Source organism: Sapajus apella, unplaced genomic scaffold, assembly GCF_009761245.1.
Source record: "Sapajus apella isolate SASKATOON/1434 unplaced genomic scaffold, GSC_monkey_1.0 scaffold4, whole genome shotgun sequence".
Taxonomy (NCBI): Eukaryota; Metazoa; Chordata; class Mammalia; order Primates; family Cebidae; genus Sapajus; species Sapajus apella.
In genome coordinates, this window is record NW_022436944.1 from 8,299,822 (window position 1) to 8,318,494 (window position 18,673).

Sequence of the window (18,673 nt, forward strand, 5' to 3'; positions counted from 1 at the left end):
GATATATCTGTCTATATATAGAGGGAGAGTTTAGGAATTGTCTCATGTGATTGTGGGAACTGGCAAGGCTAAAATCTGTAGCCTGTCCAGTAGGTTGGAAATTCAGGTATGAGTTGATGTTGCAGTTTTGAGTCCAAAGGCTGGAAACTCAGGCTGAATTTCTGTGTTGGAGTCTGAAGGCAGAATTCCATTTTTGTGGGGGAAACCTTGGTCTTTGTTAAGGCCTCCAGGTGATTAGATGAAGCCTACCTATATTATGCAGAGTAATATGCTTTATTTAAAGTTAACTGGTTGAAAATGTTACACTCACCTGTGAAAAAATAACTTTACAGCAACATTTAGATTAGTGTTTGCCCAAACAACTGCGCACCATAATCTAGCCAAGTTGTCACATAAAATTAACCATTACAATGGAAATCCAGAGTAATAAGGACCTTGGACAACATCGTAAAAACTTTGTTTTCACTCCAGCTGAGTAGGAAGGTTCTAAAGAGTGTTGAGCAGAAGAGTACCATGATTTAATCTATTTTTTTTAAGAGACAGGGTCTCACTGTGTTGGCCAGGCTGGAGTTCAGTGACAAGAACATAGCTCACTGTAACTTTAACCTCCTGTGCTCAAGCCATCCTCCTGCCTCAGCCTTCCCAGGTAGCTAGGACTTGGGAAGAAATTTCTTATCAAGATTGAAAGGAAATTCCACAGAGTTTCATATGCTGCTGGAAGACTGCCCCTTTTTCTCTTACAAAAGCCTGTATCAACACTGCTTAAGAGAGCAATTCCAAGAAGGCTACAGTTTAAATTGATTAGCCACCATTTCTCAAGAGGCATAGGGGACTACTCTGTCATACCTTACATCCCTGTTTACCTCAGTCTCCACATTTAAGACTCTTAATTCCCTGCATTAGTTTGTTCTTAGGATTAGCTGTTGATGACAGTAACTTAAATAAAACTATTCTCTATCACTTTAAACTTCAGTGGTACAGAATTGATGTGACTTTCCACAAGGTCAGGAATCTTGGCTCTTTTTTACCTTGCTGTGTTATACATGGCCTTGATGGCATGGCATGGGGAGTGTCACTCTTCCAAGTTTTTTTATTTGCCAATTATGCTGTGATTTTATGTAACTTTTATAAGAGGTAATGAAATGGGGTTCTCAGATAACTCACTTTTCACATTGCCACTCTGAAATTAGGCAATATGAACTTAGGTGGTATTATTGTTGGGCAGTGTGTCTGATGCAGGGCAGGCAAGCTCCAAAACTGAGGCTTACCTCAGGAGGGTTCTTGGCATGGCCCAAGAAAGAATTGAAGAGTGAGCTGGTGGTGTTATATGGAAACTTTCATTGACGCAGCAGTGTACAGCAGCAGCAAAGGTACTTACTGTTCCATGTGCAGCAGGGCTACCCCACAGGCAGTGTGCCCAGAGGAGCAGCTCAAAGGCAGTTCTGCAGTCATATTTTTGCCCACTTTTAACTTTATGCAAATTAAGAGGTGAGTTATACAGAAATTTCTAGAAAAACAGGTAACTTCCTGGTGTTACTGTGGCAATGGTAAACCTACATGGCACACTGATGGATGTGTCTTGCAGAGAGGTGATTTCACCTATTCTATGTTTTAGCCAGTCCCCTGTCTGGTCCCATTGGAGCCTTCCCTCCAGAGTTGAGTCCTGCCTCTTCATTTCTACCCTTCACAGAATATAAAAGCCAGATTGGGCCAGTAGGTTGATGATATTATAATAGCCACTGTCAGTTTCAGTATTATTAATACCCTGTGTGGCCACACCTGGTTTCAAGGGCAGCTAGGAAACAGTCTTCATTTTAGGAGGCCAGATGTACAGCAAAACTTCAAATTCCTATACCACAGAAGCAGGGATGAATGGATATTGTGGGATAGCTAGCTGTTTCTACCATCTCCATCTATCTTAAACCATTAATTCTTCACCATCTAAATTTTTTTGGAACTCATGGTGTGTCATTAGCCAAATCAGTGTCCTCAGCTTTTATTCTGAATGATCCCATTACTCTTGAAGTCTAACTTAAATCTGGCTGTTTCTTAAGGAGAAGCTGCTTTTACAGGTCTCTCAAGTAGAGGCTGTTTTGCCTCCCAAACTCCCATATGTCAGAGTCTTATCTCTCATTACTGTTTCTGAACAGTTGATTCTCTTTCTCCTTCCTGTCTAAAATATCCTGGTCCATTTGAAACAAGTCCTACCAGATTAAACCATTCTCTGCTGTGCTTTTATGTAGTCCTCTGCAGAACTCTTTGCTCTGTCCTCATTCAATGAATATTTTAGCATCTTGCTGTCTCTATCTCTAGTACTATTCTTGTCATTATCTTCAGTGATTTAAATGTCCACAAATAAGTCTAGTCCATTGCCTGGCCTGTCAGTTCCTTGACCTGGGCCACCCACTTTCACAGTCATAACCTATCTTATCATTACCAATATTTATACTGGCCCAAAAATCTGTTTTAAGTATCCCATTGTCTATCTCCTCTTGTTTTTGCTAGTTAACATCCTCTGGAATCTTAATGCTAACAATTCTAAAGACGTCAGTAGGATTTCCAGGCCATTGAATCTACCACTTTTTCATGTTCTCTTTGGTAGTTTCGTCTTATTGCATGGCTTTGAATATGATCTTTTGCTGACAGCCCTCAAATTGATATCAATCCGCAACTCCAACTTCCCGCTTGACTCCAGACTTACTTTGGCTTTGCCATTGGGTTGTCTAATAGACACCTTGTACTTAACATATCTAAAACAGAATGTTTAATATCGCCCCTTCCAACCTGTTTCTCAATGTTCTTCATTTCAGTAAATGGCAACTTCATTCTACCTATTGAAATTTTACAGTTATTTTTTACTACTGTTTTTCTTAAACCCAATTCATCAGCAAATCTGCTGAAATCTTTTTTTCATAATATATTTAGAATATGACCACTTCATGCTACTTGTACTACTGCCTTCCTTGTCCTTTTTTATCTAAGTCACTTTCATTTTTCTTCTGGATTATTGAAACTTTAACTGGTCTTACTGCTTCCAGTCTTATTCATTTTCTCTCCTGATAGGCTCTTTTTTGTATACCACCCATAGCATCCATTTAAAATGTAAGTCAGCTTATATTGCCTATTTGCTTATAACCTCTCCACTGGCTTCTTGGTTCATTCAGAAGAAAAACTAAAGCTTTTATTATGACTTTCCAAGGCTCTGCATGATGTGTCCCACCCTCTTCTTCCCTAATTTCCTGCCAGTCCCTTACTTATTTTATTTTAGGCATACTGGCCTTCATATTCTGACTTAGCTTTAAAATAATTACTGGCTGGTGTATTTAGAATAGTTTGTAGGGGTAAGTATATGAATAGGAATATGCGTTTTGAGACCACTGCAATAATTGAGGCAGAGGATGGTGGTGGCTTTGGACTCAGAGGAAGGTATTGAGAAATGACCAGATTTGTTGTATATTTTAGTGGTTGGATTGTCAAATTTTTTGGGCACATTTTTTCCTCTCAAGCCTAATAAATGTAGACCCACACTGGACCAAAAACAACTTTTAAATGATTTTTAGTAGCAAAGACATAGTTGCTGTTACTTGCTCCCTGTGTAAACTTGCAAAGTTACCTATACCCTCAAAATTTTCTTTCTATTATCTAAATCCAACCCCTGCCCCAATACCACTGGATAGTCAGAGCCTCATGATCAGTGCCCTTAGGCAGATAAAAACACCTCAATGCAGCATTCAGGCACATTTGCACTTCCCCAAATTGGCTATGTTTTAATATTACTTTTTCTGTTATTCCCCTGTTCAATCTCACATCAAAGCACACATATCATTCATACAGATGATCTCAGATAAATGGAATGTGTGGGGAAGATCTTTCTGAGTAAGGGAAGATCCTCCCAGTGTTAGAATGCCATCGTCTTCTTTCTCTGATTCCTTGGCATGATGTTTCTGAATGGTTAGTGATTCCTTTCTTATGAAAACCATACTGCTTCTGTTGGGTGCGGTGGCTCATACCTATAATCCAAGCACTTTGGGAGGCTGAGGCAGGTGGATCATGAGGTCAGGAGATAGAGACCATCCTGGTCAACATGGTGAAACTCTGTCTGTACTGAAATACAAAAAATCAGCCCAGCATGGTGGCACACGCCTGTAGTCCCAGCTAGTTAGGAGGCTGAGGCAGGGGAATTCCTTGAACCCGGGAGGCGGAGGTTACAGTGAGCTGAGATCATGTCACTGCACTCCAGCCTGGTGACAGAGCAAGACTCCATCTCAAAAACAAAACAAAACAAAAACCATACTGCTTCTACTATTTGTAGGGGATTATGATTTATTCTCGTGAGGAATTATTTTAATATGGATTTTTGCAGTTTTGGGTTTTCCGATGCAGAATAAAAAAATGTCTTTTAAGTTTCTGATTGTAATAGTATATTCAGCTTTTATGTGTACTTTATTGTCGATTGTGTTGCATTTCCAGAAGCAAATATTTATCTGCCTTTCTTCTTTTAAAATCCTTATAAGCTGAGTAAATTTCAATTATTGTGAAAAAGTGGCATTTCATAAAATGTTATTCGTCTTTTTTCCCCTTTCTAATTGGAGGGGGCCTGATGGAAGAGGGAGTTTGGAGGAAGGTAGAGAACTCCTAAAGACCAAAAAAGTGAACCTAGGAAGTATGCCTGGGAGACATTGTAATCTAGCTCTGGCTGTGCTACACATAGTTTCATATTTTTGAAGTTCAACAGAAATCACCCTAAGAGAACTGTAAGAGAAAGAAGTGAAAAGAGTGCTTTGAAATACAGCTTTATTTAGCACCTTGCTGATCTAAAGTTTCTTGGATTCAGGAGAATGAGAAATTATCTAAGGGAGGCCTACTGAATTCTTATCTATAGTTAGGACCTCCTTTGATGTAGTTAGCAGTAATTTTCAACTTGGTAAAGAGGATTTTTTCCCCATTAATTACACTTTCATTTGATTTATATTTATTTAGGTTAGTGATGTTACTCAGAAAGAATTCTGTAAATGTAAATTGGACTCAGACAATTTAGCATTTTCTTGATTTCTATCTTTTTTTTTTTGTACAGCAACATATTCATAGCAATGATTTGTGTCTTGATGATATGGCTATTTGGGGAATGTTATTCTTCTTTTTCTAAGTTTTTATTTGGCAATTACACTGTGATTTTTACATAACTTTCATAAGCATTTTATTACCTCTTCCTTAAATAAGTCGTTTATTTTTTACATTGTTACTGTGGTAACCATAACTGTTGGGCAGTGTATCTGCCCCCACTGCAGGATGTCAACCCCTGATTGGGCCCCTACGTTTATGATATTATATTTTTCCACATGGATTCTAGAATTGTAGCTTAGTCTTCAATCAGACCTTGTATATTTAATTAAATCCAGTAGACAGGACCAAAATTGAAGAGTTCCCAGTTTGTGGAATCTTTTGATTTGGCCTCAAGACATGGAAATTCTTTACCTGACCAGATTTACCTAGTGGTGTTCTGCGTAGGACTGTCTCAGACAGGTTGTAGAGGACTCCTGGGGTTTGACCCAAGGCTCTCCATCATCTCTTGGCAAGATTGGCACACCCACTAGTTTTCTTTCTCTTTCCATGCACTTGGTGTCAGAAGGATTGAAGATGCTCCTTGGGGTGCAAAGATGTTTTGTTTGCTTTTTTTGTGTGTACACATACATTTGTTTTTCATGCTGGCTTTATATTTTCTCTCCTTTTATGTTTACAGAAAATACAATCAAGTGGCTTCTGAAATTTTTGCTAGAAGTGGAGTCATGAGACTGAAGATATCTCTTTTAAAAGAACCAAAGCATATCCTTTTAATGCTTATAAATCTTATTGTGATTTTCTTAATTATAGTATTGTTTTATTAATTATAGTATTGTTAAAACTTTCCTCTATCTTATATTCTAGTTGAAGAATAGATTTTTTTTTTTTCATTCCTTTAGTGGCTGTTTACCTAAATTGTTTTAAAATATTTAAGATCACGTGTTGTAGGTAATTCTCCAAAGTGAAGTATTTGCTATAAATCTTACTTTCAAATTCTTACATTTTTCTTACTCTACTTAAGTACTATACTTAAATACTTAAAAAGCAGTTTTTGTCCTAAGATCTTAAAAATAAGCTTTTTTTTTTTGAGACGGAGTCTTGCTGTGTCGCCCAGGCTGGAGTGCAGTGGTGCGACCTCAGCTCACTGTGACTTCCACCTCCCAGGTTCTAGTGATTCTCCTGCCTCAGCCTCCTGAGCAGCTGGGACTACAGGTGCCCACCAACACGTCTGGCTAATTTTTGTGTTCTTGTAGAGCTAGGGTTTCATCACGTTGGCAAGGCTGGTCTCGAATTCTAGATTTTAGGTGATCTGCCTGCCTCAGCTTCCCAAAGTGCTGGGATTACAGGCATGAGCCACTGTGCCTGGCCAAAAAAGCAAGTTTTTTTTTTAAACAAATAATTTCTTTGCTAGTGTGATCTAGCATTTATTAAATTCAGCTGTGCTCTATTTCTTAACATTCATGATAAAGTGAAGGACAAGTTGGGGAAACCTGAGCAGTCAAATCTTCATTTCACATGGGAAGGTGGCAATCAGTAATATTTTCTCAAACACGTGACCCTATATTTTATCAGCAAGAGTCCCGAGTTATGTGTCAAGGAGATATGACAGGCCCCACTATCATCATTCTTAGACATTTAGACTAATTCTATTCAAAGTATCTTTTGTAGACTTTATTGCAAGTCTATGAAGGAATAAAATAAATTGAAAGTAAGGGCTGAGAAATTTTTGTAGCAATTTGACATTGTTATAATGTCCAAATTTTCTAGTATTTCATTTTTCTTATATCTTACAAAATACCCATCTGCAATGGATTCAAAATTTTAAAAAAATCTGGTCCTTCGTAAGAACTAGGAAAGCACTGATTTAAACATTTGATCAGACCTTTTAAATTGGTGTTTTCATTTTGTGTTATCTTGTCTGCTTATTTAGCTATTAAGTGAAGATGTAATTATGTTTATTTCTCCTTAAATCATTTTTACTGTCTTTTCAAAAAATGTGCTTTCAAGAGTTCATGCCATACACAATTTTATAGATTTTGAGACCATGTCTACTGTCTGCTTTTACCTTTCAAGCCAAGGAATAACAATGTTTTTAGACTTTCTTGATCTGGCAGTCCTCTCATTTCTCCCATAATTTTAATTGACCTGTTAGTTTGAAGATAATGTCATGGATGTCTGGCATGTACTTATAGCAATTTATATAAGGATAAGCTAATGATTTTTTGTTTTAGATGTGTGCATACTTGTTTGTGTGAGTTTTCTTCCTTTCTGGGTTTTACCTAAGCTTCTCCCATTTTAGGTTTTACCTAACATTGATTAGGCGACAGCAATTTTAATAGAACAGTTTTTTTGGGAACGGTCCAGTGTCCTTTTGTTTAGATCGTGTTTTGAGTTCTGAGTATTCCACTGTTTTCTTTATTACCTTTTTGTGCAGACTCTTACGATCTTTCTGTAATCTCTTTTTATCTTTTTGGTTTCTGCTTAATCTGTCATATTTTGAAGTATTAAAAAATCTTGGAACATCCTAGAATAATTATGGCACATTGTCTCTGTTTCCTTGGAAAAAGCAAACTATTCCTCAGATAAGACAAAAAAAGTACTGGTGAGAAATGAAGGAAATAAAAGGATTATATCATAACAATAAGAACAAACAACTAGGAATAATCTGGCAATGTAGACATCCAGATGTAGCAAGAGAAAACATTCTTTGTAAATAACAAACTGAAATGCCTTTAGGTACCACAATTCTGCTAGGGTAAGCATTCTGTCCTGATGGCGGAAGTGAGGGCTACTTGAGCATCTCAACCTACATAGAAATTCTGATAAATTAGAGACTGAAAAAAATGGGTTAAATAAAGTAAAAATTTTTGGAATCATATCTCATCCAGCACTATGCATCTTATAAGTGAAGTAAATCATAATTGAATTATTTCCTAGTTTTAATGTAAGAAAGTTTGGAATTGTCAATGAAAAATAAGTGAAAAATATAAAATGAAAAATGAAAAAAAGTTTGGTAAGATTTTAGTTTCAGCTGTTAAGCCATAGGTTCTTTCCTAGGTGAATTGTTATGATAATATATGATTTAAAAGGGTATCTTACTGTTAGATTTCAGTCTTCTTTTGACACTTGATTTTTTTTCTTAGCAAAAGAATACATGCTTATTTTAATAACTTAAGTGACACAGATATATAAAAAGAAAAAAGTATAGTTCCCTTTGCTCCCTACCTATCCCCCAACAGTTATGTGTAGATCCTTTGATACCTTTTGATCTACTAGGTTTCTTTTGTGTACCTTTTGGCTTTGTTTGTAGAATATTGTATAACACAAGTTGTAAATTTTCATGTGGTCAGATCTTTTCTTCCCCTTTTATCATCTGGATTTCTTTCTTGCTTTCCATTCTTAGAACTGTTTTAACAGATGCTTATTTTCTTTTATATAGAAAAAAATATCAGTCATAAAATGGAAAATACATTTAGAAGCTTGAAAACATTTGACCCTATTTTACTTACACCTTATAATCGGTATCTGTGAATTATTCATTAATTATTTATTCATAAAAAGTCTTAAGACTTTTGTATGTTTTATATCTCTTTAACGTGGTGACACATCAAGAATTAGTAAGCTGTGTGGGCTGGACTACTGCTGAAGAGCTGTATTCATGTAGTGATGATCACCAGATAGTGAAGTGGAACTTGTTAACTAGTGAAACAACTCAAATAGTAAAGCTTCCTGATGATATTTACCCTATAGATTTTCACTGGTTTCCAAAAAGTTTGGGTGTAAAGAAACAAACCCAGGCAGAAAGCTTTGTCCTCACAAGTTCTGATGGTAAGTATTTAATAAACATTATATGCTTACCATTGTATTTAAAAGACTTAACAGTATTATTTGTGCTTTGAGTTGTTTTACAAAACTGATATTGGTAGATCTGCATACTTTTATCCACACATTGTATATCTTTTCTGAATAGTCACTTGGTTTGTGTATAGGCTATGAGACTATTGTCATGGAAGAAAGTTAATCTAACTGGCATATGCTAGGATTGAATATGAGCCTTTGGCTTTATTACATATATATATATTTTTTTAGATACTGGGGCCTCACTCCAGGCCAGAGTGCAGTGATGTGATCATAGCTCACTGTAGCTTCAAACTCCTGGGCTCAAGCAATCTTCCTGCCTCAGCCTCTTGAGTAGCTGGGACTGCAGGTGCATATTATCACATTGGTTAATTAAAACAATTTTTTTGTAGAGACAGGGTCTCATCTTGTTGCCCAGGCTAGTCTCATACTCCTGGCCTCAAGTAATCCTCCTGCCTTGGCCTCCCGAAGTGCTGGGATTATGGGATGAACCACCATGCCCAGCTGGCTTTACTTTTTTAGTACTCTTACTAGTTGAGTTAAGCTGTTATCATAGTTTTAGTTTCTAAATTCTTCAAATTTAACTTAATACAACCATAATGAAAACAGATACATGCTCATTTAGTAAGGTATCTATTAAATAAATCCTTTATTTTCCAGTACATGTTAATTTTCAGTTACAGAGTTGAAGAGTTGTATAATTTGACCACAGCTTTCTATTGGTGCATAGAGAGCATTATTTTTTTTTTCACTTTTAAGGGTTTGTTTTTATATTTGTTTTCTTAGAAATACTTGAACTGCTTTCATCTGTATTATACTTTACCTACTGTTTCAGTTAGCAGCACGTTTATTCAAAGTAACAGAAACCTTCTTGGCTAACTTAAGCACAAACGGAGTTTTTTTTTGGTTCACCCAGCTCTTGGAGTAGATCAAGCACTACTGGCATCAGGCCCCTGTTCTTACCATCACTTGGGTAGGCTCTGTCCACAGGGTCAACATGATGGTGAATACGATGCAGCCAGTAGCCAAGGCTCATCATACTTCATAAGACTGCTTCTTCCTCAGTGTCTCAGGCAGGTTGCAGAGGGAACCTATGAACTTGGGTCATGTGCCCATCACTGAGTCAATCAGTTGAGTCAAGAGAATGGACTTTGGGAGCCTGGGGCAGATCATTTGAGGTCAGGAGTTTGAGACCAGCCTGAGCAACATGGTGAAACCCCCGTCTCTACTGAAAATACAAAAAAATTGGCTGGGTGTGGTGGTGAATGCCTATAGTCCCAGCTACTTGGAAGGCTGAGGCAGGAGAATTGCTTGAACCTGGAGGTAGAGGTTACAGTGAGCCGAGATCAACCAGTGCACTCCATCCTTGGTGACAGAGACTCTGTCTCAAAAAAAAAAAGACTCTGGGACACTGACGGAGTATATCCAGCCTCAGGCCATCCACATGCAAAGGGGAAGAGAAAGAAGAGTGCTTTTGTTACCAGAAGAGGGAAAGGCTATTAGGAATCTCAGATTACACCTCTTTTACAGAGAGACTTGTGGTAGTTTTTTAAAAGTTTTTTTTTTTTGCAAACTTGATTAAATGAGATACATGTGTAAAATCACTTGGTAGGGTGCCTGGCGCTTAGAAGATGAACCACAGCTAGAATTTAGTTTACCTCAGATGATAAAGTGAGCCACTGACTTAAAAAATAACTTTGATGTAATTTCACATTTACAGAAAAGTTTTAAGAATTGTACAAATAATTCCTTCACGTCCTTTATCCAGATTCACCAGATTCACATTTTGTCCCGTATACGTTGGTACAAAATATTGGCTCTGTTTCTTTCTACACACACACACACACACACACACACACACACACACAGACACACTCTTTTTCTGAAAGATGTGAGAGTAATTTGCATACATGTACTTTTAGCCATAAATGCTTCAATGCATTTCCTAAGAATAACAATTTTCTGTTACATTGCCACAATACATTGATAAAAATCAGGACATTTAGCAATACTATTATCTAATCTATAGTTTATATTTAAATTTTAACAATTGTTCTAATTTTCCATAGAAATATGTTTTTGCTGGTACAGGATAATACATTGCTTTTATTGTGTCTCTTTAGTTTCCTTTAATCTGGAACAACTCTTCAGTCTTTCTTTTATGATCTTGACAGTTTAGAAGAATATATGCCTGTTATTTTATAGTTCTTCCATTCATTTTTGTCTGATATTTCCTCATGATTAGATTCAATTTATACGTCCTTAGCAGGATACTCAGGGCAGCAGATTAGGAGATTTATGATGTTGGTTTGACCCATTATTGGTTATGTTAACCTTAATTATAAGTTAATAAGTTCATGTTCATTAAGTTAATCTCTGTAAAGTTACTGTTTACTCCTTTTAATAATTTGTGAAAAGATACTTTGACACTATGTAAAAATATTCTCTTCCTCATCAAACTTCCTCCCACTCTGTTAGCATCTGTTGATGACTGTTGGCTGAATCACTTATTACTAAGATGGTTTGCCAAATGGTGATTTTTCCAACTCCATAATTCCTTCCATATTGATTAGTTGGTATTCTACGCCAAGGAAGAGCTTCCTGCCCCATGTCCATATGTTTATTTGTTTTTTGGGGTGAGATTAGACTTGTAGATTCTTATTTTATTTCGTAAATATTATTATCATTTTTTAAATTTTGATGTTAAAAGTGCCCCAGATTTGGCCAGTGGGAGCCCCATCAAGCCAGCTACGGTGATTTTTAAAAAAATTTTATATGTGTCTTCATCATTTTTTGAGCCTTCCTTGCTGGCACAAGATGTTCCAGGCTTATCTTGTACTTTCTTAGTCCCTGCCCCCAAATCAGCCATTTTGCACAGAGACCTGTTCTTTTTCTGGTGGCTAATGGTATTTTAAAAAACAAGATAACAGTGTTAGCTCTGCTTATTCCAGTGGGGTATATTTGCTTCAAGGCCCTGTCAGTAGATAGAGCTAAGAACTGTGAATATAAAACCTTCAAACAAGTGATGTAATAGACATAGATATATAGTGCTATGATAAATCAGAGGGACATAAAAATCTGCTGTGATGTGGCCAAGGGAGGGTCAAGAGAAATGTCACTAAAGTCCGTGTCAAGAAAGCACAGTTTTGCACTCTTGACTTTTTTTTTTTTTTAAACAGTCTATAAAAATGCTGGAAAAGGCATAAAGGAGAGGAACCAAATAGTAAAATGGATAATCCCAAGTTTTAAAATACTTGCCTTATATAATTTTATACTCTATCAGGTACCAGGTAGACAAAAGCAAGCCACTTAGTTGCAGAAGTATATACATATATTGGCAAAAAATAAAAACAGCGTAACTCTAAAGGACACAAGCTAATTATATGAGATGTCAGAGAGACAAATCAACAGTGCAAAGAATAAGTGATACAAGAAGCCAAGAAAGGAAGGATCGACGTGGTTTCTGAATGATCATTAAATTTAATCATATACAGCTGGTAATTTAAAACACTTTCCCATCCATAGGTGTGATATATTTATTGGCATGTTATTTCTGAAACATAGACATATACCCAGACCATAGGTATTTAAATTATGTTAACTAAATCAAAATGTTTATGAATTTTGATTTTTTCCCTATTATGGACATATATAATTATTTTGAACCAACTAAGCATATGCATTTTCAATTTATTTTAAAATATTTTACAATATTTAAATAATTTTGTTTTTGTGCCTATTTTCTAATAGATTTATGTATGAGATTAAGAATAATTATATTGTTAATATTTGCCTTTATGCCTCTAGCACCTATTACGTAGTCTAGTAGTAAGTGCTTTGTTGATTGAATAAATTTATAAAATAGATTTTTCAAATATAATTTCTTTTAGGTAAATTTCATCTGATTTCCAAGTTAGGAAGAGTGGAAAAAAGTGTAGAAGCTCACTGTGGAGCAGTACTTGCAGGAAGATGGAATTACGAAGGAACAGCATTAGTTACAGGTAAGTTGTCTGTAAAAATGACATTTGAATTGAATTTTTTAAAGAAAAATTTCCAAAGAAACAATATTTTCATTTAGCAATAGTGTCTTTCATTGTCTAATAGCAAATAATTGGCATAGTGTTGTTCTACACTGCTATATAAATGTTGTAATGCAGAATATTATATTAATTGTTTTCTCATGTGACCTTGGGAGACTGTTATGTTAAACAAGGCTTTTGGAATGGTCAAGTATAAGATAAATAAAAGTTATAATTCTTTAAAATTTGAAAATTGCAAATACTCTCATTTAACTGATCTTTATCTCCCTTCTGTCTCTTTCCCATCCCCTGCCCTACACTAAGGATTCTTATCTTCACCTATTACATTAGTTATCAATTGCTCATAACAAATTACTCCAATAGTTAGTGACTTCAAATAAATAAAAGTTATAATTCTTTAAAATTTGAAAATTGCAAATACTCTCATTTAACTGATCTTTATCTCCCTTCTGTCTCTTTCCCATCCCCTGTCCTACACTAAGGATTCTTATCTTCACCTATTACATTAGTTATCAATTGCTCATAACAAATTACTCCAATAGTTAGTGACTTCAAATAATAAAGCATATAGTACCTGATAGTTTCTGTGGGTCAGGGAGTAGTTTAGGTGGGTGGTTCTGTCTGACTAAGAGCCTCTCATGAAGTTCTAGTCAAGCTGTTGGATGGGACTGCAGTCATATGAAGGCTTGTCTGGGGCTGGAGGATCTACTTCCAAGATGTCTTTCTCACATGGTTGTTGGCATGAGGCCTTAGTTCTTCTCTGGCTTTGACAGAAGACCTTAATTAATTCTTTGCCACAGGGGCGTCTCCATAAGGCTGCTTAAGTGTTTTTACAACATGGCAGCTGGTGTCTCCCAGTGATCCAAAAGAGAGCCAGGTAGAAGCCACAGTATCTTTTGTAATGCATCCTCAGAAATCGTACTCTGTTTCAATTATATTCTGTTGACTTAGCAAGTCACTTAGTACAGCCCACACTGAAAGAGAGGGAAATTAAACTGTGCCTCTTGAAGGGAAGAATAACAAAGAATTTGAGGATATGTTTTAAAACCACCATACCTATACTCTGGGCTTTCTCTAGTACTTTCCTTAGTGAATTGTCCCTTCTCTTGCTTGTATCTTCAACGTCTCCTTGTCTAGTGGTTTCTTTGTCAGCATGTAAATATATTCAGATGTCACTCATTTTAAAAATTAAGAAGAAATAAAAATCCCTCTCTTAATAAACAGCTTTCTATACCTGCAACTATTTTCTTTCTCCCTTTTTCAGGCAAGCTGTTCAAAAGAGTAGTTTATTACTTCACTTCATTCATTCCCCAACTCACTGGAATTTGGCTGCAGTTCTTATTACATTGGAAACACTTTTCTTAGAATTCTAAGATGGAGATTGCAGTGACAAAGGAAACATTATTTGAGTATATACTTATAAGTCTTCTAAGATTAAAGGAAATAAAATTTTTAATTATGAAAGTTAAGCTACTTTGACAAAATCATCTCAAAGTAATTTCTGTTAACTGATACAGTTATAAAGCACTCTGTCATTTAATTAAACTGTATCTGAATTTTAAATATGTGTTAATATCCCATGATTTGAGGGAGCCTAGAAAAAAAAGAATATGCAGTATTATAGGTACTGTTGATTTTTACAAAATCAACAGTACCTATAATTTAATGTTTAAATTTAATGTTTCAAATTTAATGTTTAAATTTATTTTCTATAGGTAAAAACACTGATTAAATTCTTTTCCCTGTATAGTTGGAGAAGATGGACAAATAAAAATTTGGTCAAAGACTGGGATGCTTAGATCAACTTTAGCTCAGCAAGGTATGTTTTATAATTGACAATTTCATTTTTGCAAATTATACAATACAAAAATACCTTAAAGTTTTCCTTTAGAAACAATCGATATGATGGTTGAGACTTTCTTTGGCTGAGTTCAAAATCTATAATCTCTTATTTTTTACACTTTTTTGTCTTGCTTTCCTTGGTATCTGATGTACCATGATAACTATTATTTCAAGCCAAGAAATAGAAGAAACACTCAAGGGCTTGTTCTTTATGTTAGTGAATCTCTGTGAAGGCAGTTACAAGCTAAATATTTTCAAAAAATAGTTGTGAAATATTTGAAGCATATTTTATATAGAGTAGAATTGGGTGTCTAGTACAAAAAGACATTGAGTATCTCTTTACTTAAAAACCCCCAATAACTTCATAATATGAGCACTTTTTCCAAATTAAGTTGTATGTTTGTTTTCTATACTAATGGAGGGGAACAGACACATTAAGAATCTGAAATTTGGTAAACCACACTATTTAGAGGAGCATGTTAATTTTATATGTTAATAGCAAGGAGTGGCCATAAAGACAATCCAGTGGTCCTTCCTGTTGGGAATTAGATAACATATATGATTTTTTTCTGTGTAACAAATTAATTAGTTATGTAGGAACAGTAAAGCAGTTTTAATGTTTATCTGAACATGTATCAGCTAATCTTCAGGTTGCCAAAAAACTTGTAGACTATTCCTCAGAACTATGTGATAAAGTCATATTGTGAAACATTTTTAATAACTGACTTCTAAAAATTTCCAAATTTTATTTTAAAAATCATGTTTACTTTTAGGATAACATTCAACTCACATTTCTTCAGCTGTATGTTAACTGAATGTTAGTAAAGGTAACCAGAAATACTAGGTAGTATTTCTTTTCTGAGCTTAAATGTTTGCTATGGAAATCCCAAGGTAGAATGTTTATTCATGATTAGAAAATTCAGAGTTCATAGAAGTAGCCATGGGTTAATTTCAGTTAATAGCAAAAGTCAACTTATTGTTACTTCAGTAATAAAATATACCTTTAGAATATAAATCTTACTTTAAACTTCTAATAGGCAGATGGATTTACTTTTGGCTTCATAGATTTTTCTTTTAAGGCTAGTTATTTGACATCCTCATTTTGTGATGAATGACTTATGAGTAATTGACAGAATTCTTCCAGAGATCACTGGCCTCCTGGAAGAACTACAAGAATTTCAGCCGCTGCTACTGCTGAGACTGTGTGCAGCAGCTGGAATGCTATATCCATTTTTCCTTTCTTTTCTCTTTCTTTTATCAATTTGTTGCCTGTAGATGACACAGATCTTCAGAGAAATTCTAAAAGCCCATCCCACTATCCACCATGGGAGATTTTTTCTTTTTTTTTTTTCGGACAGGGTCTTGTTCTATCACCTGACTGGAGTACAGTGGCATGATCTCGGCTCACTATAACCTCCACCTCCTGGGCTCAATCGATCTTGCTACCTCAGCTTCCCAAGTAGCTTGGAGTACATGTGTGTGCCACCTCACCTGGCTTATTTGTTGTATATATAGATTTTTTTTTTTTTCTGGTAGAGTTGGGATTTTGCCATGTTCCCAGGCTGGCCTTGAACTCCTGGGCTCAAATGATCTTCCTGCTTCGGCCTCCCAAAGTGTTGGGATTACAGGTGTGAGCCACTGTGCCGGTCTGAAGATTTGATTTCTTTCTCAGGATCCTTCACCAGCACCCTCCCAATGCTGCTTCCACTTCCTTAAATTTTTCTGTTATCTCCTTCCCATTTACTACCTGTGGATTCACCACTTTAGATGTTCCAGAGTCTAAAATGGAAGCTTGGAATAAGTTGTTTAATATAAACATTGTTAATTGTTTAGTCCAGGTTAGAGGTCCCCAATCCTTGGGCCACAGATCAGCAGCTGTCTGTGGTCTGCTAGGAGCTGGGCAGCACAGCAGGAGATGAGCAGTGGGTGGGCGAGCAAGTATACTTTATCTGTTTTTATAGCTGCTCCCTATCACTTGCTCCTGTCAGATCAGTGGTGGCATTAGATTCTCATAGAAGCGCGAACCCTATTGTGAACTGTGTATACAAGGGATCTGGGTTGTGCACTCCTTATGAGAACCTAATGCCTGGTGATCTGTTGGTGTCACCCATCACCCCCAGATGGGATCATCTAGTTGCAGGAAAACAACCTCAGGGCACCCACTGATTCTATATTATGGTGAGTTGTATAATTATTTCATTATATATTACAGTGTAATAATAGAAATAATGTGCACAATAAATAATGCATTTGAATCATCCTGAAACCACCCCTCACCGGGTCCTTGGAAAAATTGTCTTCCATAAAACGGGCCCCTGGTGCCAAAAACTTGGGGAATCACTGGTTTAGGTAATAATAGTGCTAGTCGTTTAGTGCTATAGTTTTTCTATATAATGTGTCTGGAAACCAAATTGCTATTTATTTTATTCTCATAGGGAGAATGCATTCAGAGTCTCCAGGCTTGGAAAGGCTGGTTGGAAGCACATGTTGATAAATGTGCTTCTTTCTTCCTCTCCTTCATTCTTTTTTTTTAAATTTATTTTGTTTTTTAAATTTTTATTTATTTTTTCTTTTTTTCTCTCTCTCTTTCTTTTTTTTTCTTTCTTTTTTTCAAAAAAAAAAAAAAGAGTGAAAGCTGGACAGCCTGCACACAGTGACAGGGGGCAGGGAACATAACTGGTTAATCTAGTGACACCTAAGGAAATAGTGGCCACTGTGAGGTCAGAAGGTTACTGTCTTTTCCAGACTGTGGGGGAAAAAAAAAAAAAGATAAATGAAGAAAATTGGAGATCACAAATAGATGGCCTCTGGATTTAATTTGACCTACTAGCATGGTGGAGGCCCAATATTAAAAATCAGGACATTCTGGCCAGGCATGATGGCTCACTCCTGTAATTCCAGCACTTTGGGAGGCCAGTTATGTTAATTATGTATTATTATATAATTATATAATGTGGGTGGATCACTTGAGCTTAGGAGTTTGAGACCAGCCTGGGCAACATGGCAAAACCCCATCTCTACAAAAAATACAAAATTTGCTTCTGCTTTTGATATTATAGCTACGAAACTATTGCCTAATCCCATGTCATAAAAATTTCACCTATATTTCATTGCTTACATTCTGGTCTATGATCCATTTTGAGTTAGTTTTTATGCATGGTATTTATTATGCGGAGGGATGGTGATGTTTTTCCCCTCACTGCCTTTCCGTAGATGAGTAAGCAAGATTTCCTTAAAAGCAAAATACAGATTATACCATATAATACAGGTGATTTTCTTATGTATTCATCATATCATGTAATGATATTACTCATCAACATTTAAAATGTGTTTTCCTTAACATCAAACAACTTTGAAATAACTATCATCGTCTTATTTTAATCTTATTGTTCTCATTCAAAGTTTATGTTAATTACGAGTTTAATAAGCAGAATTAAATTAGATAAATATTCCCATTTTGGCTAACCTTTTGGTATTCAACAGAGTAATCTTATATCTTCTCTAGATTAAGAATTACACTTACTATAGAACTATGCATCTAATTTTTGAGTTTTTAATCATTGATGCCAACTACACTTTCCTAATAAGGCATAGACTTTTCCTTTTTCATCTCCAGAAAAATCAGTAGGGCAGTTAAGTTGTTATAATTGACACTAACCCACAAGGAAAAGTCCCTTTACTTGTAAAGTTTCTTTGATCTATTAGAGACTACAAGTTTTGAGGGTAATTGTAAATCTAAACTACTGAGAGCTGTATGCTAATGGCTTAAATAAGAAGGCCAAGGCAGCTGTGGGTGCAAGACTACTGTCTCCTTTGAAGGGGAAACTAAATTTTGGCACAAAAATGAAATAATATTAACCTGAATTATCATA

At 35.8% G+C, this 18,673-nt stretch overlaps 1 protein-coding gene across 5 annotated transcripts in view; it reads left to right on the forward strand.

The window, feature by feature from the left end:
* The window catches only part of IFT80 (intraflagellar transport 80), a 144,728-nt gene that overhangs the window by 9,985 nt on the left and 116,070 nt on the right, over positions 1-18,673 (forward strand). For 4 of the 5 annotated variants that reach the window (XM_032261913.1, XM_032261938.1, XM_032261904.1 and 1 more), the window contains 4 exons: positions 5,741-5,823; positions 8,668-8,889; positions 12,810-12,920; positions 14,710-14,778. In XM_032261913.1, coding sequence (XP_032117804.1) covers positions 5,787-5,823; positions 8,668-8,889; positions 12,810-12,920; positions 14,710-14,778 — 439 coding nt within the window. In that variant the 5' untranslated portion in view covers positions 5,741-5,786. Of the gene's footprint in view, positions 1-5,740; positions 5,824-8,667; positions 8,890-12,809; positions 12,921-14,674; positions 14,779-18,673 lie in introns of those variants that run through there. The other variant, XM_032261930.1, reaches the window with a different exon arrangement.